This window comes from Lissotriton helveticus, chromosome 3_1, assembly GCF_964261635.1.
Source record: "Lissotriton helveticus chromosome 3_1, aLisHel1.1, whole genome shotgun sequence".
NCBI lineage: Eukaryota > Metazoa > Chordata > Amphibia > Caudata > Salamandridae > Lissotriton > Lissotriton helveticus.
In genome coordinates this window covers 549,244,956-549,269,816 of record NC_136061.1, presented here as the reverse complement: position 1 = coordinate 549,269,816, position 24,861 = coordinate 549,244,956, and the positions used below count along the sequence as shown (strand labels likewise).

General features: G+C 47.7%; 1 protein-coding gene across 1 annotated transcript in view; it reads right to left on the bottom strand.

Annotated features, from left to right (window-relative positions):
• The window catches only part of VPS8 (VPS8 subunit of CORVET complex), a 2,052,516-nt gene that overhangs the window by 1,437,038 nt on the left and 590,617 nt on the right, over nt 1–24,861 (bottom strand). The window contains exons 20-21 of the mRNA XM_078680452.1: nt 17,794–17,840; nt 62–284 (exon numbers count right to left, since the gene is read on the bottom strand). Coding sequence (XP_078536578.1) covers nt 62–284; nt 17,794–17,840 — 270 coding nt within the window. The remainder of the gene's footprint in view (nt 1–61; nt 285–17,793; nt 17,841–24,861) is intronic.

Here is a 24,861-nt window from a genome sequence, read left to right as displayed (position 1 = left end):
AGGAAAAAATATATACAAAAGGTCATTCCACACCAGCCAGCACAATGCAAATAAGCCTCACCTGCTGTATGTCAAGGCTTGTTACATCCATATGCACAATACAAGCCTCAACACTCTCCATCATATTCTTGTCTTGGAAATGGATAAGTAGATCCTTCATCACCTGTGGGGTGAGGCCTACAAGCTGGTCCCTTAAAATATAGGTCTCCAAACATTCGAGGAAGATCCCTTTAGCCACTGAATTTTCACTGAACTTGTCATACATCTGGTTAAACAAAAGTTCTCTATAAAGAAACGAATAAACAATACGTCACACAAAGATTGTCATTTTAGTCACATTAAAATACCAAGAAAATCTTATGTTTCATCACCCACATTTGAGGCGTTGTGAATTAGGCAAATGTACACACACACCAGCGAAAAACTAAAATGTAATCAAGATTGTAAAGAGGAAAGCAAGAGAAAACATGACTGCTATGATACAAAATAAAAGCTAATCTGTTTGATAGTAGCTAGATCCAGAACATAATATATTCCTATAAAGAAACGCACCAATCAGGTCTGTCCTTTCTAAACTGACTCGAAATACACACACATTGTTTTAACTCTATACAGTCTATCCCAAGCAAACACAAACATGGGCAGCTAAAGCATTCAAAGCAAAATGGATGTTCTAAATGATTCTGAAAATGTGATTTTAGTCAAAAGCTGTGCTATGAAACTAGGCAAAAAGTGGCAATATGGTTTACAGACTAAAATTTCACATGATCTTACTAGATACAAAAGAATGGGTTTAGAGGAGTTACAGAGGGGTATATATATCAGACATTTTGAGATTGCCATGCTATATTTTCACTGGAGATATGACTGTGCGATTCAACTGCCATTACTGGTAGAAGTGCACTGTGTACAAATAATACAGGTCTACATTATTGTAATTAAATCCAGTTTTTGCAAGACTTTAAATCCAAATCAGCATTCACTCAATCCAAATCAGCTTTCACTTAATACACCTATCACTGGGAAGGGCACTTTAGAAGCTATCTGCTCTCTGACTAGTGGGAAGGTGTCTGGCATGATGTTCTGCCATCTGATCGGTTTCAAAGCTTAAAACAGATATAAACCAAACCACGAGTCGCTTTACTCACTGTCCTCATTCCTTAGAGCCTAGGTGCGGATGACATTTTACATCTCAGCTTTAAACTGTCAGCTAAAGGACGTTTTAAGCACATTTGTAGTTCTTTCCCCATGACCAAGAGGGATTATGTTGATAACGTTTCAGAATTCTTGAGCAAAGCCACTGGCAATTGCAATACAGCCTTGGAAACTTGAATATGCAAATAGATACCCAGTGGACACTATGAGGCAGTCTGGATTTTATTTCATTAACACATTTTCTCACACACTTCCAACCCACGTCATACTCTGGATTATTTGGGAACAATATTTCACCTTCTGGTACAATATCACCCATTCCAAAATCACTGTTTTGGGACAGCGCAACACCGCCAGGCTTCAGCTTCAAGCTAATGATTATAAAATCAGAACAAGGGACAGAATCTCCAGGTATTTGTTAGGCTCTCTGAAAAACATTCCCTCTGGCACTTGGGCAAGTAGTAGCTTGCCTCGGTTTGAATCAACATGCAACTCCTGTTCAACTTGGTGTCCGCCAGAGTTAAAAAGGGCACACATATTCACTGTGCCTCACTGCTTTGAATTTACTCCTGTATAATAAAAGTAGATGAGGGCTTTCTGAGTAAGATCAAACCTAGTGGCACTTTCGAGCCCGTACCATGTTGGGTACTGGGTAAACATCCAAAAGTGCCCAGATATATTCTCTCAAAACACTATGATCACTGTCAACACCTCCAAATATGAATGGCTTATTCCAGCTTCACCAGAAAAAAAAAAAAAGAAATACGACTACCCTACTAAAAGCATGAACCCAGAGCATCAAGGCTGCCGCTCATTTATAGCAGGGCTACCAGTTCTGAGAAAGGATTTACAAAAATGTGTTACCAAAGACTAGCATGTCCTGACTTACACCAGGGGTTGCTCCAAAATAACTGGGATTTAGACGCATGCTGGTAGGAGACAGTCAAACAACAAAATCTGATCCACAGACGACAGATGTCTTGTTTTGCTGGTCTTACTCAAACTCTCAGCATCATTTGTTAAGACAGACTATGCTATTTTGTTGCACAGATTGCATGACATTGGAGGGCTGACCCTTTGGACAGGATTTGATCCTTTTTCCACTGGTCACTCCATCACAATCAAACTGGATTCCTTGGGCTCACCTGCCACCAATGTGACTTGAGGGTTGCCTCAAACATAGTCTGCATTTTTCAAAATTATATTGATATTTTATAGTATTTCCAGGTTTAATTTATCAGAGCATGGCTTCCCTGGGTGGGTCTTCTGATCCAAATGAATCATTGACCAACAGCCTAGTTGTCATCAAGTTTCAGAAACACAATAGCTGGCATCAGCTCAAACAGGGTAAAAGTGAGGCACCATGTTTGGAATGCAGGATCAAATGGGGCTTTAGAGCTGGAGAGGGGTGAGCTTATCATTCTTACGCAAAAGATTACGCAATCCTCCAAGTTGAAAAATCTTGGCATGTTTGATAACATATCTATTCGTGAAATCTCAGCCCAATAATGCCTCTAAAACATATATGCAAGCTAACTTATTATATCTGTTGCCATTGTTGATCTCACGTACTTGAACGCAAAACATAACCAATTATAATGTTAGCATTTACCATAATGTGTGGCTAGAAAATATTATTGGGCTCAAGTCCTTACTATGCCAGCCATTTTCGTGTAGATTTGACAAAGAAGCATATACCATAGAAATTTGCAAAGAAGTAGTAGACATCTCAGATATGTTTATGAAAATTAGTACTGAACTAATTGTATTAGGAGATCACCTATTGCACAAATTGTAAACTGTAATATGTGGTGCCCCCGCCATGCACAGCCTTGTCATCAATTATGTCCTTCAGATGTTGCAATGATGTTATCAATGATGCCACTGAACAAGTTATGAGTGGTGTAATATGAGAGGTAATTAGCAGTGGAAGCAGTATGTTTTTAACTCTGAGTGCACAGACGTCTGCAAACCAGACCTCAGTGCCAGTGCCCTGACCTTAAAACGTGTATGTCTGATTGGCTTACACCCAATTGGCATATGCTACCTTACTGGTATAAGGTACCATGGGCCTGTAAGTTTGAGGGTAACACCAGGGACTGCAACACTGATTGTGCCGCCTGGGTGTGAAAAAGGATAAACATGTCTCCCCGTCTGCCACTGCAGCCTAGGACAGCAGTGCTCATTGCTGACTCTACTTTGCCATTTAAAATTGTGGCAAAGCCCAAACCTCCCTTTCCAATGTGTGTAAGCCAACTCTACAGCAGGCCTACCGAGCCCTAAGGCAGCAGCATATTAAAAGGCAGAACAGGTATTTTACATGAATCATTAAGTCGCAGGTATTACTGTGAAAAAGACTGGTAGTTCTATTGGCGAGTACAGGGTTGCATGCTGACCCCTCAGCTGTGCTAACTCATGGATGGGGTGAAAATGAATGTAACGAAAGTTGCTACTTATCAACGTTTCCTGTCCCCAGTTATGGTGTCACACCAGGACTGTCCCAGAGACAGCTTTCTGCCCTTCTGGGGAGATGTGTAAAGGACTCCCAGGAAAGGACAGAATAGAAGCCTGTGTGGGGAAGAGGTGTTACCTCTCCCTGGCAAGAACCTACCCAAGTGTTAGCCCAAAAGGCAAACCTCAAAGGGGAAGCCCCGTTTGAAGGGCACTTGATAAACAATTGAGAGAGGGGCTGCTTTAATATCTAGGTAGACAGGCTGGCACTTCCGAAAGAATAATTTATTTTTGTGTACCGCGCATAAGCTGACTTTTCCCCCCACGCACATTTAAAAATGGCTTTAGGTTCAAGAGCACTTTACTTCATAAATATGTGAAAGCAATCTCCGTGCCTTTCCTTAAGACCCAGCTGAGGGGTAAGCGCCGCTTATTTCTCCATCAATACCCTGCCCTTTGGACCAAGCTGCTGCCGAAGCGGTGGAATAAATCAATGCGGAAGTGAAAGGTCTCCCAGAAGGCGCTTGTAAATCTAATGCACTCAAGACAGACGAAGTAAAACGATTTAGCAAATGAGCGAGATAAGTTATCCCAGTCTCCTTAGCTGTCTCGTTTGCAATAAATGTCATGTGCTAATGAATTTTTTATACAATATTTTCCGGCCAGCTGTCTTTCTCTCGGACACAAATCACGCCCATAATTATGTGAGCAGGCATATAAATGGGCTAGGTACATTTCAAAAAGAGACACAGACAGTACATCTATCCAGGCAGCGAAGGTGACCGAGTGTAGCTCTCATGGTGCAACACCCGTGAAGCAAAGACGTCTGAGCACAGAAATCCCAAAGCACGGCTCAAGCAGCCAACTAAAGCCCTCTGCAGACCGGCTCCCGGAGCACGGACCGCCCAGGGATCATAGACTGCGTCAGGGTCTCACTTAACTTGGACAAGGGAGGAAAACATTTCGTTTCTGGAAACATCTACTAAAGCCTGAAACTCGGTAATCAGCACCTTGTACAACAAAGGCCAGGCGGGTGTGCTGTCTGATTACTTACATGGCCGCATAACAGGACAAGCATTGGCAAAGCAAATAGATAATAACACGCCTTTGGGAAATATTGGCTTTGCTGATGGTTTTTAGCCATGCTGCTGAGAAGCATTGCTAAAGAATAAAACCGTTTTAAGCCGCGCGCACCACACATGCGCGCGCCTTTAAAACGATGAGGACGCGTATTTAAAGTTACTCATTCGAGTTGTATCGGTAACATACAAAACAAGCATTTGCAATGCAATAGGTCTCGCATTTACAGAGTTTAAGCTATTGCCATTGTAAATGACAATGCCTTTCTTATTGTTTAAAAAACAACACATGAATATAAGGCAATGTCATTTACAATGCGACTAGCTTAAACTATGTCTTGCACAAAGTTATTACCACAAATACGGTCTTCCGAATGAGCAAACTTACTGAGCAACCCTTCATCAGTCTGAATGGTTCAGCAATATGGATGGCTAACATCATGGATGGAAAGAAGAAAAACCAACCTTATGGAAAGAGGGTCACTAAAGAAGTCTTAAGAAAGTTGACAGAGGCGACACATGAAGACAGACAAGGCAGCCAAATACCTATATACAGTGGCGTAAGCCAAGCCCTGTTGGGCAAATAAAAGTAAAATGTTGATTGGGAAAAACTTAAAGGCATTCAAATCCTCAGGCCTACACAAAGAAACAAATCATAACCAGTGGCCTGCATAAAATTAACATTGTGGCAAGTTTTCAAACAGCCAAGAGGATGCTTCCAACTTCTGGTGGTAAATGAAGGGCCTCTAGTTAACACTGCTGAATCTTCACACACTCAACCCACTTGTAGGATGATTAAGGTGGATGACCAAACTATTTTTTTTTATCCTGCAGGGAAAGTAGGTCTGCCCTCTGTGACAAGGGGCAGTTTCAACAAATTGGTGTACCAATTTACCAATCCAGGACAGTCAGGGCGAGTATTACTCCATCTTCCAAAACGTCAGCAGGACCTCTGAAAGAAGGGGAATAATTAGGAAAGCATTGACTACACCCCACAACCAGCGAAACCAAAAGGCATCTCCTATGGAACCATCAGGAGAGAAGTACATGGCACAAAACGGAGGATACTTCCTGCTTAGGGCCATGGTAAAATGATCCACAAATGGACAAACCAGTATGGAGAAAATCGTGTCTTACTTCGAGACAAGCTACCAATCATGGATCTGCAGTGATAGTTGTCTCAGTGTATCCGCCCTTGCATTGAGAGTTCCTGCAAGGTGTGATGTAACTGAGAACATATTACACTGCAGTGCCCACCACTACAGGTGTAAGGCCTCCTAACACAGCGTTCAAGACCCCATGTTAGAGTGTGTTGATCAACAAGTGACTTACCTTCAGTAACAAGTAAGTACTTACCTTCAGTAAGAGACATCTGTAGTTCTAGATTCCTTACCTTAGAATTTCCCCCAGGCATCAGACTGGATCTGAATTTTTTCTGTAGCAGTACCCCTGCACGTCAGTAGGTGGCGTCGGTAGACTCCGCGTCCCTCGTGGGCATTGTTGTCGCTGGGATGACGTTGTGGTGTCTACTTAGGAGCCGCCCCTGCACGCTGACGTCAGTATTGACATGAATTTCAATGCCAGAAGCGCAGAGCCATGCAAGTGAACCACTGGTGAACATAACTAGGGCCGTAGAAAAGAGTCCTTATCTCCAGAAGTCAGATCGGAGAACGGGGAGGATGGGTGGGGCGGAAAGGAATTTATAACTACATAGGTCTCTTACAGATACATCGTTACCGAAGACAAGTAACTTGTTCATCTGAAAGAGACTGTAGTTATAAATTCCTTACCTTAGAATAGATACCCCAGCAATACCAACCCCGGTGGTGGGTCTGCGAACTAAGTTCACACCAGAAAGTCCAGGAGAAGAGAACGGTCAAAGAAGCTGTCTCTCCGGACTTGGCTGTCCAGGCAGTAATGTCTAGTGAAGATGTGCAGGGATGCCCAAGTGGCTGCCTGGTAGATGTCAACCAGCGGAACTCCATGTACCAAAGCAGTAGTGGCTGCCATCGCTCTGGTGGAATGGGTGCGCAGTCCTACGGGAGGTTCCTTTTTTGCCAAAGAATAACAGATCTTGATGTATAAGATGACCCATCAAGAGATGGTACGTTTGTGCACGGTCTGACCTTGTTGATGCCCACATAACCCACGAAGAGTTGATAGTCCACTCAGAATTCTTTAGTGCAGTCAAGTTAAAAGGATGGCACGTTTTGGATCAATCAATCAATCAATCAATCAATCAATCAATCAGGGTCTTATAAAGTGCGCTGCTCACCCGTGAGGGTCTCAAGGCACAGGGGACGGTGCAGCTCCGGTTTAGTAGAAGAGCCAGGTCTTGAGGTTCTTCCTGAAGGTGTGTAGAGTAGGGGAGTGTCTGATGTTGAGTGGGAGCTCGTTACAGGCATTTGCTGCGACGTAGGAGAAGGCTATTCCACCTGGTCTGAATCTGCGAATGCGTAGGGTCTCTGCCAGTGCGAGGTAGGCGGAAGTTCCTTTTGGGTACGTGGAAGGAGACTCTCTCATTGAGGTATCTGGGTCCAATGTTGTGGAGGGATTTGTAGGTGTGGGTGAGTAGCTTGAAGGAGTACTCTCTTCTCGACGGGGAGCCAATGGAGGTCTCATAGGTGTTGGCTCATGCGTTCGTGCCGTGGGGTTTCGAGGTCGAGTCTGGCTGTGATGTTCTGGATGGTCTGGAGGTTGTGCAGCAGAGTTCTGTTGATTCCGGTATAGAGGGTGTTGCCGTAGCCCAGTCTGCTTGTTATGAGTGCGTGGGTGACGGTCTTTCTGCATTCAAGGGGGGATCCTTTGGAAGGTCTTAGGGAGGATGTGGAGGTAGTTGAAGCAGGTAGAGTTGATCTGGCCGGTCCTGGTGAGGGAGGAGTTTAGGATGATGCAGAGGTTTCAGGCGTGGTCTCATGGAGTGGGTGGATTCCCGAGGGTGTAAGGCCACCAGGTGGTGGCCCAAGTGGTGGTGGAGGGTCAAAGGATAAGGATGAGGACCTCTGTCTTCTCCGAGTTGAGCTTCTGGCAGCTGTTGTTCATCCAGGCTGCAACGTCCTTCATACCTTCCTGGAAGCAGAGTCTGGTGTCTTCGGGGTTTTTCGTGAGGGAGAGGATGAGCTGGTTGTCATCGGCATAGGATACTATACTGGCCCATGCGGTCTGACGATGGCGGCGAGGGGGGCCATGTAGATGTTGAAGAGCGTGGGTCCAGGCGGTGGAGTCTCTCTTCCTCCTTGGAAGGGTGCAGAAGCGGGAAGAAGGTGGGCAATGTGATGGTCTGACCTATGTGGAAAGAGGTAACCATTCTGGGCATAAAAGGGGGCCTAGTGTGAAGGACCACCTTGATCGGATGAACAGTAAGAAAGGGAGGCTTGGGAGGAAGAGCCTGAAGCTCACTCACCCTGCAAGCAGAGGTGATGGCAAGCAGAAAGGCAGTCTTTAAAGAAAGAAGACGAAGAGGACAATTATGTAGTGGCTCAAAGGGAGAAAACATAAGATAAGTAAGCACATGATTCAAGTCCCACTGGGGCATTACGAAAGGAGAAGGAGGAAAATAGATGAGTAATGTCTTTCAGATATCTGTTTACTATAGGGGACTTGAAAAGAGAAGGCTGATCAGGAAGGCTAAGAAAGGCCGAAATGGCAGAAAGGTAGCCTTTAAGAGTGCCTAGAGTAGAGCTCTGCCTGGCCAAAGAAAGATTGAAGAAGAGAACCTCTGAAAGAGGAGCAGAAAGGGGATCCACAGCCTTTGCTGTGCACCATGCCACAAATGTGTTCCATCTACAGGCATATACCATTTTAGTGGAGGGACACCTGGTTGCCAAGATGACATTACAGACTTCGGGAGGAAGGTCGAAAGCTGTCATCTGTTGCTGCTCAATATCCATGCAAGGAGGGGGAGGCTGGACAGGTTCGGGTGGAGAACTGTCCCCTGCTACTGCGGCAGACAATCCTCCCAAAGAGGCAGTCTGATCGGAGGAGCAATGGCCATGCTCAAGACCTCGGGGTACCAGACTCTCCATGCCCGGTCGGAAGTCATAAGAATCACTTGGGCCCGGTCACGCTTGATCTTCTTCAGCGCTCTGGGTAGAAGTAGTACAGGTGGAAAGGCGTTCAGGAGGCCGGAATTCCACTCACAACGAAAGCCGTTGCAGAGCGAGTGCCGCCTTGGAAACTCCAATGCGCAGAACTACTGTCCTTGCGTGTTCTCTTCAGTGGCAAATAGATCTAACCAACGCTCTCCCCACTGATGAAAGAGACCTTGCCCAACCTCAGAGTTAAGACGCCATTCGTAATCCATCAAGCACCGGCGGCTGTGTTCGTCCACCGTGGCGTTCAGGAACCCGCCAGGTGTTGAACCACCAGGTACATGTCTTGATGTTCCAGCCACGTCCAAATGCGAAGAGCCTCTTGACATAGGGTCCACGACCCCACCCCGCCCTGTTTGTTGCAGTACCATATGGCGGTGGTGCTGTGCGTGAACACCTGCACTACTCTTCCTTTGACAGGAGGAAGGAATGCCTTCAGTGCAAGACAAATCACCCGGAGCTCCAGAAGGTTGATGTGGAGCCCGAACTCCACCTGAGACCAGAGACCCCTGATCTCCGCCTCTCCCACGTAGCGGCCCCATCCCAGGAGTGACGCATCCGTCACCACTGTGAACTCTGGTTGGGGAAGTGAGAGGGATCTGCCGCTGATCCAATCGTGGTTCGTTAGCCACCACTGCAACTGACTCGCAGTTCCCTCCGAGATCTGGACAACATCTGAAAGATTGCCCTGATGCTGTGCCCACTTGAACTTCAGGTCTCACTGCACAGCCTGCATATGCCATATGGCATGATCTCCCAGGATGCCATGAGGCCCAGCAGCCTCAGAGTCATTCTCACCGAAATCTGGGATACAGACTGAAACATCGGTATTATAGCCCTAATATCCCAGACTCGCTACTCGGGAGAATAAACCAGAAACTGTGCTACATCCAGAACGATTTCAATGAAAAGGAGCTTCTTAGAGGGAATCAGATACCACTTCGACAAGTTGAAAGTGAACCCCAGCGAATGCAGGAGGTCCGCCATAGCCTGGAGGTGGGAGACGACAGCCTGGGGCGAATCTGCCTTCAACAGCCATTCGTCGAGATAATGGAAGACTGGAAAACCTGATCTGCCCAGATCAGCTGTGACCACCGCCATCACTTTTGTGAATACCCGAGGGGTGCTGGTAAGGCCAAAGGGGCACAAGGTAACCTGAAAATGCTCATGGCCTACCATGAACCAAAGGTAGCACCGGTGGGCAGGCAAGACGGGGGATGTGAAAATAAGCGTCCTGCAAGTCCAACGCTACCATCCAGTCTCCAGGGTCGAGGGCAGACAGAACCTGAGTCAAGGTTAACATTTTGAACTTCTCCTTCCGGAGGAAGCGGTTGACGTCCCTGAGGTGTAAGATAGGATGCAGGCCTTTGTCCTTATTGGGTACCAGGAAGTAGTAGGAGTAGCAACAATGACCTACTTCTGGCACAGGGACTCGCTCAATAGCGCCCCTGGCCAAGAGAGCAGTAACTTCCTGGCAGAGAATGGCCAAGTGACCCTCTGACATGCTATAGAGTGTTGGTTGCATGGAGAGAGGGGTAGTCTAGAAGGGGAGGGGTAGCCCCATCGAACTATCTACAAAACCCACCTGTCTGACGTGATGTTGTGCCAGTGGGGGAGGTGATGGCGGATCCTCCTGCCCACTGGCAACTGGTGACCCTGAAAAGTCGGACTAAGAAGGTTTGGAGGCTGCTGTAGGGGGGCATTGGTGGACTGGCCTGCCCGCTGGCCCCTTTGACCCACAACACTGGGTCCCACGTCCCCGGACACGCATGGGTTGGGCATCCTGCGAGGCCCTGTGTCTCTCGGTGGAACGTGGTGGGGCACCCATTCGTAGCCACATAAGGGGCGAAAGGTAGACTGCATTGGGCGAGAACTTGCTGCGAGGCCCAAGGATCTGTCCGTGGCTCTAGAGTCCTTGAAGCGCTAAAGCGCGTTGTCCGCCTTGTCTCTTAACAGGCGACAGCCATCAAAGGGCAGGTCCAAAAGTGTGAATTGGACATTCCCAGAGAAGACAGACGTTCTCAGCCAGGCGTAGCGCCTCAGGGCTACTGACCTGGAAACCGTCAAACCCCGCAAGTCGGCGGTATCCAGCCCACACCGGATGATGAACTTAGGTGCATCTCGACCCTCAGCAACAGCATGGGTGAGCACGGCCTGGGCCTCCCCAGGGCACTGTGGCAGCACTTGCGCAACCGTATCCCACACCATGTGCGCATAACGGCCCAAGAGACATGCAGGGTTCACCGATCCGCAGTCCTAAGCTGGAGGAAGCAGCATTGGAAGCCCCCTCCTCCATAGCCACGGTAGGGGGAGAAAGCATACCAAGGTCTGGGGAGGTATCCAGACCACTGGCTGTAGGGGGGCATTGGTGGACTGGCCCGCCCGCTGGCCCCATCTTCTCTTGCCAGGCCAGCTTCCCAAGTTGGTCTGCTAGAGGGTCTACTGACTCCCCCCGGTCCTCCTCATCTGGCCACCAATCAGGGTGAAAAGGAAGGCCAGGGATGAAAAGCAGTACAAAAGTACCCTCTGTCCCCGTACTGACGTCGGTCTGGCACCGGTTCCAAGTCAGTGGTGAGGCTGGACGACGTTGGTTTGGGGCGCAATTGGCATCAGGGGAATCGTCACGGGAATCTGCCCCGGGGAAGGCAATGTGAGGTCAACCGGCACCAATCCGGATCCAGGCATGGATCCATGGGGGCCCTCATGCCCCGAGGCCGAAGCTGCCAGTATCTAAGGCCTAGGGCACCCAGTCAAGTCCGCAGGGCCCAAAAGCTCTCCGGCGGAGTCAGGCTGCCCAAAAATGCTATGGAACGCTTCGTAAAACGTGCAAAGTTGGGCAGGGGACACTCTGGCTCCGGGAAAGGGAGGGACGCACGGAGCCGTCCCAGCGGGCTCTGAAGGAGGACCTGGGGAGTGATGACGCTCCGAGTCCCGCGTCGCGTAGGCCGACAGACGGGGAGAAGGCGAAGATCAACAATGCTGCTTTGCCTTCTTCTTGTGCTTCGACTTACCGGAGGAGTGCGAAGACTCTGAGGAGGAATGGTTCCGCAACCTTCCCCTTGAGCAGCAAGGAGCGAACTGCCAGGCCTCCAAAAGCTTTTGGGACCTCTCCTGCAAAGACTTCGGATTCATGGCCTGGCAGTCGGAGCACAGCTTCCGATCGTAGTCGCGTCCCAGGAACCAAAGGCACACGAGGTGTGGATCGGTGACCAACATCAACTTGTGACTGGAGTTACAGGACTTGAAGATGGTCAGACGATGGGACAACCCTCGTGCACCAGGAGTCGAGGACTCGTAAAAGGTTTCAGGAGGAGTCTAAACGCGTTGGTGTTAGTGGTGTGTTAATAAACTCTTGATGACTTTGATACCCTGGAGTGCAGCATCCGTTTGTTTGACGAGAAATACTATGAACCTTATTCCACCTGTTGCTGCCTGCACTGGCTGAGAGTGCGTTGGGAGTTGGAATTATTTTGTTTGAGAAATATTCCAGCTCAAATCCAATCCGACCGACCTCTTAAGGAAGGTGCCTCAATACTCGTGAGGATAGAAATCACGTTCAACATCGCAGCTCCAAAGAACACAGGGCACTCTTGGGGTTTGCTTGAATTACATTGGTAGATTCAAAATAGTGGCAGACGAGAAACGACTGAGATGTATTTCTTTCTATTACGGCTGCCATGCTGGTAAGGTAATGTACCAATGTTTGTTGTTAAAATGCCATAGCGTCTGCATTAATAGAATGTATTTCAGGCAAACCCCGAGAGTGCCCCGTGTTTGTTGGAGCTGCAATGTTAAACGTGAATCCGATCCTCACGAGTATTGAATCTACCAATGAGGAGGATGTGCTCATTATATGAATGAACCAAAGGCTGTGCGCAATGTATGTACATTTTATGACACTGAAGAAAGCTAATGGCTGAAACGCATCTGCATTAATAAAATGTAGTGTTTCTTGGAATATATATCCATATCCTACAGGAGATAGCCAGTAGGTAGTTATAGTTAGGACCAACTTTTCCCATAGACAAAGCATTTGTTTTGCTATTAACTTTGGCACCGTTCGACGAATCTTTTTTTTTTTTTAATGCAATACTTTATTGATATTCTGAACAATATACATACGTGCGCCTACAACCCTGAGGCCGGCTGACACTTTCACATTTGAACTCGAAATATACAGTTGTCCGACCCACCCTCTGTGACTTAGAACCTGCGGATATGCCTTCCTTGTTGGGTTCTGTATGATTCCTGTACAGAGATGTGGTACCATCTTGCTTTTTTATTTTATACTAACAAAACTCAAATTGTGACTCAAGAGTAAAACATACGACATTTCTTCATCTCGCCGGTTACCCAATCTATCCTGCTGAGTATCCTACTTTTAAACAGTATGTGCATCCAATCCCCCTCCCAATGAGGCCCACTATATCGATCTATTTTGTAGCCCGGTCGTCCCATATTCACAACAACCTCACCAGTCATTGACCTCAAGCAATTAGTTATCATCCATCTCATCCTCAGAGCTATCAAGGTCTTCTTCCAATAAAAGGTTCGCAGATGTCCCCCCTGTACGTGTTCCAAGGCTGCCACACACCATTCCATTTGTGCGGGTTGGCTCTTATTTTATACACCACCCGTTCTGTCACCATAAGCGCATCCATATTTCTGCACCACTGTGTCAAGGTAGGGAGCTCCGCCGCCCCCCATTTTTATGTGCAATGTCACGTTTGGCCGTCATGAGGCCTATTGTAGTCCATAGCCGGCCATAGTACGATAAATCATTAGGCCCCCACACATTCAGCAGGCACACACGGGGTCAGGTGTCAGTGAGACCTCCAATGTCTGTGAGATGGTGCGCAGCACCCGCTGCCAGTAGCCCACAAGGGCCGGACAGCCCCAAATTGTATGTATGAATGTGCCCTCCTCTCCACATCCCCTAAGACAGTGTGGGTGATCTGCTTTCTGTAATTTGTGCAGTGTAGTTCTCGTGTAGTATATCCTATGTAGGATTTTCAGTTGTACCAGACGGAACCTAGCTGACACGCCAGCCTCACGCGGCGATGCCAGAGCTGCATTCCAGTTGGACTCGTCCATATCTCCTACGTCCTCCACCCATTTCTCCCTTAACTTCCCCAGCTGGTCGGGCAGGTTATTCAGCAATTTCCGGTATGTCAGGGAGGTCGCGCCCTCCAGCATGAAGTCCGTAAGTAGGCGGTCCTCAAGCGGTGAGGACTCCGGGATTGATATATCTGGCGGGATAGCTGCTTGTAGAGCGTGTCTAATTTGGACGTACCTAAACAATTCTGTAGGACCCAGATCATAGTGCTGCTGGAGGTATGAGAATGGGACCACCCCCTCTCTTGACCACATATCTCCCACCGTCGAGATCCCTATGTTATCCCATTGGGTGAAACCTTTACTACGTCGTAAGTGTCCCAGTGCCTTCGTGTCCCACAGTGGCGTCAGCTTTGTTATGACTCCCCCCCATTTAAGTCTCGTCTGTGCTCTATACCACAGCGTTACTGTAAGCTTGGTGGGTCCTGTTAGTTTCGCTGCAATACCCTAATGGTATAATGGTGCCATTAAGCTGTGTGTGCCGAGTTGGGCCCTGTCAGCCATGAATGCCGGGTCGTTCTGCGGGGCATGTAGCCATTGGTTGAGAATCTTAAGCTGTGTCGCCAGTAGTATAATTGCATGTTTGGCAGGGCTATCCCGCAATCATACCAGCTCCTGTTGAGTTTTATGTGCGCTATACGGGCTGGTCGACCTCCCCATAATAAACCCGACATCACCGCCGTCACTTTTTGGAAATAACTCGGAGGTATTAGACTCAGTGTGTTCTCGAGTACGTAGAGGAAACGCGGCAGCGCCATCATTTTGAACAAGGCTGCTCTGCCCAGTAGCGTTAGTGGAAGCCCCTTCCAGTGTTTTACGTCATTACGTAATCGAATGAGGGGAGGTTGTAAGTTGCACTCAAAAAATTCTGCAACGTCCTGGGTGACGTATATTCCTAGGTATTTAAAAGAGGTGGTAGCCACTGCCAGAGGGCAGGTCTCAGGAAGAGCCAGAAGCGGGCCCTTCAGTTCATAGATTGTCGACTTCGTCCAATTGATGGTGTAGCCTGACACCTGCCCATGTGTGTCACATAGTGCCAGGAGATTCGGGATACCCCTCTCCAGGTCCGTTAAGTAAATCAGCATGTCGTCAGCATACAGGGACACCCTATCTTCCCAGTAATCATTCCAACTAATTCCCTTCAACAATGGCGTCTTTCTAATGGTAACTGCCAGCGGCTCTAGGACCAATGCAAATAAGATGGGCGAGAGCGGGCACCCCTGCCTGGCTCCCCTTGCCAGGTGTATTTCACGGGATATGTGTCCGTTCGCCACCACTCGTGCCACGGGGTCAATGTATAGCAAACGTACCCAGGAAATAAAGTTGGGTCCGAACCCCATGCGGTTCAGTACCGCAAACAGGTAGCTCCACTCCACCATATCGAATGCCATTTTGGCATCCAGTGACAGTATTGCCGCCGGCTCCGTCAGTAACGACGTTCTTGCCAGCACCCCATGCACTCTACGAAGGTTCAGTGCCGTACTTCTATGTGGCATAAAGCCCGACTGATCCGGATGGATCAATTGCTCCAAGTATGGCAACAGCCTGCTCGCTAACAATTTCGCCAGTATTTTAGCTTCTGCATTAAGGAGCGATATGGGCCTGTAGGACGTGCATTCGTTAGGTGGTTTGCCCGGCTTCGGAATAGCTACAATGGTCGCCATCCGCTGGTCAAGGGGCAATGTTCCTTTCTCCCTACTTTCCTCATACATCTTTAAAAGGGGGTCACTCAGGGATTCAGACATCGTTTTAAACGATTCAATGGGTATCCCGTTCGGGCCAAGAGCCTTACCCGATCGAGTGGCGTTGATAGCCGTTCGACGAATCTTGATGAAATTTTCAGAACTCGTACGCTAGTTAGTTCAGCTGCTGTCTGAAAAGTTTTGGGGTGATTCGTCAAGCAGGGGCCGAGAAAGGGGGGGGCAACATTTTTTTCCCCATACAATGCCTATGGGGATTTGCATTTTGTTTTTAACACCACTCAAGGCCGAACCGCTGATCGGAATTATACCAAATTTGGCAGAAAGCTAGCTCTTGGTCTAGAAAGAGAAAGTTTTGTAATTTGGTGTTAATTTGTTCAGTAGTTTCGGAGTCACTGAAGTAATACAAATTTGTATATCCAGGGACACAGATCCTTTGTGGATTCACTCGTAAGGCAATTATGTATTACTTTACATTAACAAAAAAGATAGAAATTCACTGAAAAAAACAAAGGTTACAGGGTCGTTATAGTTAGGTTTACATTTTACCAACACCCAACAATACAAATCTCAGCAGCTATAGTTATACTTATCTGAAAAAACTATAACTTATGCAGTTAAGTAACCTTAAGCCACGAGTTCTAGTTTCTTAACATTAGTACAACTATAACTGATGAATCTATGGTTTTGTGTGGGTAAAATATAACATCCCTGTAACCTTTGTTTTTTAAAGTGACAATAAATACATACAGGGTTTAAATTAACTTATTTAAAAAAAAAAAATGATATATACTTACCCTACATATACCTAACATGCACGGTAAAGGCGTTTGTGGTAAACACCTCTTCGTGGAAATTCATGTGTAGTTATTGCATAAGTTATAAAGTCGTACAACTCTTTGCATTTGCCATGCAGATCATGCCTTGCCCAGCTCACCAAGGACGTAAAGGGAATATTCAAGTCAGCATAAACATTATCCTGATCACCCAAATGTGGAAACAAATCATCTTTGGGTGGTAATTCAGTGGGCCCTGGCAGAACAGCAACAGTAATGTGATATGTGGGATAAAGTGCACTCTGCCGTACATTAAAAGGATATTACAAGTCACCAAGGAGTTCCATGACCATATAGAGGAACGTGGCCGAAGCCAGAGTTCCTTTACAGGGTTACAGAACTCAGAGGTGAGTTGTAATATCCTTATCATAAATGGCAGGGGGAACTTTATTCCTTATAATACATAGTCACATCATCACCTTTTCAACAACCCACTTCAATACTTAGCTTAGCTAACTTAGCTCTTTCAAATGATAGACAGCATGTTTGCAAGAATAAAAATAGAATTGCTAGTGCAAAATTAAACACATTACAAAAGCTGGTACATATATGTTGCCAAAGATATTAGAATCAGTTTAAGATGAGTTTTTTTTTTAGAAACAGCCCAGTAACTTGGAAAGTGTACCAACAGGCAGGTTCTACCTTATCTATGATTACCTTAGGAGTGCAAAAAAGACACATCTGGCCACAAATATGTCTTTCTGCTTGTTACTATACAGCTAGAAAAACAGAGCATAAAAAACAGAAAAGCAACGTTTTGTTTTGCTCCTTAAACAGCTGCTTTAATTATGCTCCATGATCTGACCAGCTTTTTTCCTTTTCATTGTGACGGCAGAGCTCAACTGTAATAATTTATTATAGTTGAGTTTTGGTGTAATTTCTTTACAATAGGCAACTGGTTGCGTCAGGAGTCGCATATTATAAAGAAATTAGAGACAGGTTTTTATATAGGAAATGCAGTATCCCATGTATTATAATGCAAGAACGATGGAAAGGAATGGTTACAGAACCAAGGCCCTCGGAGCAAGGCTAATCTGTTCATTTCAAAACAGATGCCTTATATATCTGCATGTATAAGTAACATTATATATTATATGTTGCAAACAGGTGCTATATGAAGATCAGCAAGCAATTAAAAAAAACTGAATGCTTCTTAATCACTTAGACATCTATAGGACAGAATAGTTAAGGTCACCAAATAAAGATGCACCGCTCATAGAAGTACTCCATTCTTATTTCAATAAGAAACAGTGTTCGATAAAGTGTTGTAGGAAAAAAGAAAATGTGTCACTTCATAGCAGAAAGCCGGTACATATGGAACAATATAATTGAATGTGACAACAGAGGCAAGCAAGCGCTCACTCACGTGTGCTGCAGCAGAAGACAGTAATCAACTATGACAGGCACCATGTCCTAGGGATCGAGTGTAAACAAAGCAACATGTCAGCATCATTATAAGGCACCAAAGGAACAGAATAGCTGCCAACATTATTTTACAGGGTCATAGTAAAACATATCACAAAATAACAATTTTATTCAACACCAAAAGAGTGAAACAAGTGGATAGATTTTCAAAATCGAGTAAGGCTCACACAACTCAAAACATTAAAGTCACTTGATTAGAATTAAAGTTCTTTTCAATTGCAGACAATTCCTATATTATATGATCAACCATTATTAGAGGATCATTTGACCCATCTTGCAGTTCCATGCATGAGCCATACTGCAATTGAACACTTTTAATCCTGCAAGTCCCTGCGCCCACCATAGCTGATTGCACTGCCCTGCATGCAGGCGTTACTCAGCAATTCAACATGCCATAGGCATAATTGGATTGAAACTTATTGCACTAAGTTGCACACTGACATATGTGGTGAAGTTTGGTGCAGTGGGCTAGTGAGGTTACATTTTACTGGAGTGTCAACTGGTTAGTCCTCATGACATCAAAATTCCTGAACTTGCCATAACCAGTCCACACACTAGGAAATGGAGGGGTGGAAACTGTAAGCTGCGCCACAAAACAGAGTATGTCATTATATGAACTGAATGCAGTTCTTGAGTACAACTAATGGTCCTTCCTCCTCCCTAGCTGTAAGAAAGTGGCTCTGTATATACTGCACCAAAGTAAGGTACAGTGTGCACAGAGTCCACAGTCCCCAGAGGTTTGGCAAAGGTTAAAGTTAGCTAGAACCTTACTCTCTAAAGTGGTAGCTTGGTCGAGCAGTAAGGCAGTATTAGAGGACACTGTAAAGCATTTATGTACACACTCAGTCAGCAAAGGGTCTCACACACTCAATAACTGAATTCTAGGCCAATGGTTTTGTATAAACAAATATACGTATTATTTTTATTTTATTTATTTTAGTGTTTTATAGAGCGCGAACTTGACCCGTGAGGGTATCAGAGCGCTTTACAGGATATACAGAGGTGTACAAAGTCCAAGGTGCAGAAATATACAGAACTGTACGAAGGGATGGGGAGGGGCAGGGGTGTAGGAAACATAGGTGGAGGTGAGCTTGACTGAGGATTCCTTAGAAATGATCCAGTCAAGGATGGCCCCATTTGAGTGAGTTGGCTGAGAGCAGGCTTGAGTTAGTGCTTGGTCAGTTAGTAGGTCTTTGATAGCGTTGACGTGGGGATCTTTAGTGTCATTCCAGTGCAGGTTGAAATCACCCAGGAAAATCTCTTTGGCATTGGAGGAAATCTTAGTTGTGATGATTTTCAAGAGGTGATCGGTAAAAGAGTCGTTAGAGCCTGGAGGGTAGTAGAAGATGTGTAAGTTGCAGAGATGTAGTTAGCTGCTGCAAATGGAGAGTGCGAGGTATTCGCAGGAGTCAGTGGTGTCCGCCAAGAGTTCAGTGACAAGGAGGGAGGCTCGATAGATACAGGCAATGCCGCCTCCTTTCTTGCTGGAGCGTCTGTCCAATCTGGCGATATTGTAGTTGGGAGGGACTAATAGGTCCAGGCAAGGGGAGGAGTATTAATTGAGCCAAGATTCTGTTAGTATAGCTAGGTCTAAGTTTTTGTTCAGGATGAGGTCAGCAATATCAGCGGCATGCTTGACTGCTGAACGGCAATTGATTAAGAGACCAGATAAGGGGGGGTCTGGGGTGGTGGTGACCGTGGTCTGGACGGACAGGGTTACTGGCGCAAGGTTGCTTTTCATTACCCTTCTGTTATGGAGGGTAGGTGGCCTGTTGGGGTTAATGGTGACCGTGCTGATGGGGTAACCCGGACTCGTGTCATGCGGATAAGGGATGGCTTGGGCAGAGATGTGGTCTCGGAGGATGGCTAGGATTTTGTTTCCCGTGAGGTCTAGGGGGTTGGAATTGGCGGTGTTAGAGGTGTAGGAGAGTGCGAGAGCACGGGAATCATCCTCAAAGAGGTGGCAAGGTTGTTTGCAAGGGCGAAGATGTCTCAGAGGTAGAGGGAGTGGTTCAGGTTCAGGAGCAGGAGCAGTCCAAGTGGCTTGTAAGGGTGGAGGGGGAGATAGGTTGGTTTGAACAGACTCCAGGGTCTTTGCAGTATCTAGCTCGCGAATTCGGTGAATGGCAGGTGGGGAGGAGGTTCGAGGTCTGGCGGCTCTGCTGGAGTTGCCAGTGGGCGAGCTATTACGGTGTAGGTGGTCAGTGTTGGGAGCCATAGGGGGGTTAGTTTGGACAGCGTCCGGGGTCAGTGGTAGCGTACTAGTCTCCCTGTAGGTGGGGGTGCCGGGAGGGCAGCAATCAGGGGTGCCGGGGATTGTCCGTGGTCGAGGTAAGTAGGCATGCTAGGGGGGATGGGAAGAACTGCAGTGGAAACCCTTGGGGGAGGGGTGTGCGAGAGGTCGGGCTCGGTAGGCTGTCAGGACAGTGGGTTATTGGTGCAGGTGTTAGTCACCCTATTTGTGTCGTGCATGTGGTTTCTGAGGAGGGTGAAAAGGTCTACGAATTTATTAAGGTTATTGGTAGAGGCTTTTTTTGGGGCTTTTTTTTTGTTTTGTTTTTTTGAGTTTTCTATTGCGCAAACTAGACCCGAAAATATTGGGTATCAGAGCGCTTTACATAACACCAGTTTCGTTACACAAGGACACATTCATTTCTTGTTGTTAGGCACAGAGAGATGAAGTGATTTGCCAAATATCACAAGATGTTGAGCGTTGTTGCCGAGACTAAGCCGGTTCCCCAGCTTCGAGGTTGACCGCTCTAGCCGTAAGGCTACATTCGCTCTTCTAAATTTGATGGATAATGTGCTGCATGACTAAACACTTATAAGGTCACAAAGGCGAGACCTATTAGCTATGCCAATGCTGGTTTCTTCTTGATTGCTGCAACTTGCTTCTTTGCTGCTAATAAAACTGCCCAACTCGACGAACTGTGGTAGCCAGACCTCACTTATAAACAATGAGGATCACAGGATGTAGAGTTCACACGTAGATTTACAGAAGATTAAACTTACAGATTCAGTGTAAAACAGTTCAGAATTATGCCAGTTTTGTAGAGGGTGATGGTGAGGTCCGCTCATAGGGTAGCAGAGGGAGCAATTGTGAGTTTGGTGCCGTAAGGGATGTTTCTGGTAGATCAAACGTTAAGGAGGAGTGTCAAGGTTTTGTGACAGGCGGCTGTCCTTCTGGAAAAGAAGATAAGGTCATTTATGCAAATGCCATTGCCAGCGTTGTGGCGCAGGTCAGATATCAGCGTCTCAGGATGGCTTTTTAGGGTGGCGTGCTTGAAGGATTTAGCTGCGGTTTTGGAGAGGTTGAGAGGGTAGACCAGCGTGTAGGAGTTTCCCCTGTCCACGTCAAGACAGGACGTGCCATGATCGTTAGGGAGCGACACTAATGTGAGTAGTGGGGTAAAGACCTGAAGTGCCTTAGTGTAGTTGGGGACAGTTGCGGTGGTGACCTACACTTTAAAGATAAGTAAGGTTGCTGGTGTAGCAGTGGAGGTGTAATGCTGCATATTAGAACAGTAGAGTTATGAGGCAGCACCATCTTGAGGTCAGGCACTGTGATGCGAAGTCAGGATGTCTTGAGTGGTCGCCATTTTAAAGTCAGGCATTGAGTGAAGGCAAAAGAGCAGGTAATTTTCAAAATCCAGCACCACTCAAAGGAGAAATACATATGATTATTGTAGGTTAGCTTCTAGTAGAGGTATAGTGTCAGGGGTGGAGGGGAATTCCTTGAGCTGTCTTTTAAGGAGCCACCATTTTGATTAACTTAGAGGCTTGGCACAAGACCCTTATAGCGTTAAGAATAGAGGGTCTGCGATGTACCTGGTGCTAACAACAGCGCGTTATGCAGATTGACGGAGGGCACCTCCGGAAAGCGAAACCGCTTTCCGTGTGGGGAGATCAGTCAAAGTAACAAGGGTCGCAACGGAAGATCAGCGCTGTGGATGGCAGGCACCGGGCCAGGCTGTGGCAGGAATTGGTGGAGGCTGTGTCCCGCGAAGTGTCTAGGACCGCAGCATCAGGCCGTATCGCGGGCAGCAGGGAGCTTGGCGCCGCGGGCAAGCGGGCGCCGGGCCAGATTGAGGCAGCACAGAAAACGGGTGCAGGTACCAATAAAAATCCACAGACAGGAGCTTGGCTGCAGCGGAGGGGCGCAATCATGCCTCCAGCAGCGTCCGGAGAGTGAGCGGCGGGGACTCAGCGCCGTGAGAAGCTGCGGATGGGGCACGGACACGCCTCCATGGTATTTTATTTTAGAACCACAGGTTGGTATAAAAATACTTTCTCAGAATGAGATGCTACAGTTGAATACTTTCAATGAGCAATAGACTTTTAAATGCAATAGATACAGTTGTTGCAATATGCAACACAAACTTCAACACAATAATAACATTGAGCTCAAGCAATCAGTTACTTTACGTATGTTTTTCTTACTCAGGGCTGGATCCTGGATTCAGCCCTGGTGCCTCTCCTGTAAACCATTGAAAGCCATTGTTTTTGTAAAACAGGCGATTTTTAAGGAATATTTAAAAGTTGCAAAAATTGACACCAGAGCGGCGTCAGCTCAGCCGTAGACAAGGCCGCAGACTGACCAGAGGGCCCAGTGGGGTTCGGGTATGCGACTCGAGCCCCGGCGACCTCCCGCGACACCACAGGGACTCCCGCAGGAGTTTGCAGCGAGGCAGAGGCGCCGTGGTCTGAAGGAGGGAACCCCAAAGGGCCGCACCCCAACAGCATCACATCCTCCAAGCCTGGAGCGGAGCCTGTCGGCGCCGGGCTGGAGCCACCGGCGATGCCGCGGAGGGCCCTGCGCAATGCAAGGGATCCGCCGACGTCCCAGGAGGGGAAGGAGGAGGAGACGCCAGCGAGGCCTGCACAGCCGCCGCTTATGTCTCCATCTGGGCTCTCGACGCCCCCTCACCAGGAAAGGGTGGATAGGAGGACAACACGCGGAGCCGCATTACCCACGGAGAGCTCACGCCCCCGACAGGTCGAACACCAGCCCCCTGGGACAAGCTACGACACTTACCCACCGGGAAGCGATGCTCTCGCAACATCGAAGACCCCGTTTCAGAAACCTTCTGCTGAGGCTGATCGAGGGGATGAAGCCGACCTTGAGCGACGCACAGAGAGTAGTTTCCTACCGCACTCCCACCGGGACTTCGGCTTCAACTTTGGGCACGCTTCACAATCAGTGGTGCCGTGATCTTCCCCTAAACACCACATGCAAATGCGGTGAGGGTCCGTCGCCAACATAAGACGCCCACACGACGTGCAAGTCTTGAAGCCCGAAGGCATTCGCAGTGTTCCACCAAAAGATATCACAATGATAAAAGAAAAAAGGGGCCCAAACACGCCCGAACAGACCAGATCTGCGTTGCACACGGTAAAAGAAAAAACTGACGTAGGCGCGCCGGGGTGGGAGTTATGTGACCTCGCTGATGTCACGTATGCGGACGACGCCTGGGCGGAGTCGCGTGATGCCGTCCTCCCCGGCGCATAGGGATGCTGTGGCAAAAAGAGTTTTCTGGATCCAGTCTCACGCCTGGGAAGAATTCTACGTGAAGGAATATGTGGCTAGTAGTCTCTATCAGATGTTGTAGATATTTGAGCAGAACCACTGCTCATGCGAGTCCCAGTCTTTGGTTGAGCAAGAAAGTCCGGTCCTCTGGGGTTTTTGAGGTTGCTGACCACAGGAGACGCCGGGGTTTAGCAGGAGCAGGCTCGAGGGTCGACAGGCCGGTAGGGCTGGGGGCAAGTCAGTTGGTGCCGTCCTCTTATTAGCAGCTGCACAGCAGGTCTTCTTTCTTCTTGTAGTTTCGGAATCTGGATCTGAGGAAGCAAGGTTCAGGGTGCCCTAAATAATAAATTTAGGGGCGTTACAGATAGGTAAAGGGCAGGGACCAATGAGTCCCTTCCCTGGGGTGAGTACACCCCCTATTCTGCCACTCTCCAGTGGGAGGGGGGCAGGAGCCTGTCCCTGGTTGGCAGGGTCCCCCCATCCTCAAGATGGCGGGGACTCGAGATTGTGCTTCAACTCGCCTCCCCCACCTTAAGGGTGGAGTTGGCAGAGGTGGGCACACCTCTATTCCTCACTTGTTTTTCCCATTGGTTCTCCCACCCAAAGTGGGGGGTAGAACCAGTGGGGACCACTTGCTGAGTACAGCAAGTGGTCTGGAGAGGCTCACAAAGGCGGAATGCCTTTGAAGCTTCTCCTTCGTGAACCCTGCCCATCCTGGGGGAGGAGGCTTGGCCCCTCGTCTCAGGATGTGCATTGTTTCAGGCCCCCGAGTGCAGCAAGCTCTCAACCCAGGGGTCCAGAAACATGTCTGGTGGTGGCAGCCTAGGCAGCCACTCAGTCAGGTCACTAGGAGTTGGTCGATTTTCAGGAGATATCTCTTAGATGCCCTATGTCGTACATTTTACAATAAACCCACACTGATGCCAGTGTGAGATTTAATGTGCTGTGAAGTTTGATAACAAACTTCCCAGTCTTCAGAGCAGCCATTATGGTGCTGTGGAGTTCGTAATGGCAAAGTCCCAGCACCATATACGCCTAATGGCAGTACTGCACTTACAGTGCCCAGGAATGGAACTAGGTAATGTAGGGGTTAGTCTTTTGAACTTCTCCTTCCGGAAGAAGCAGTTGAGGGCCCTGAGGTCTAAGATAGGACACAGGCCTTTTTCCTTCATGGGCACCAGAAAGTAGCGGGAATAGCAACCATGACCTACTTCTGGCAGAGGTACCCTCTCAATAGCTCCCTTGGCCAAGAGAGCTGAGACGTCCTGGCTGAGAAACGCCAAATGATCCTCCATCATGCGATCTAGAGATGTTGACATGGAGGGAAGGGTAGTCTCGAAGGGGAGGGTGTAGCCTTTTCGTACTATCTGCAAAACCCAACACTATGACGTGATGGATTGCCGCTGATGGCCCTGGACGGTCAGACTAGGAGAGTATGGAGGCTGCTGAATGGGAGGAAAGGGTGGACTGGCCCGCTTGCTG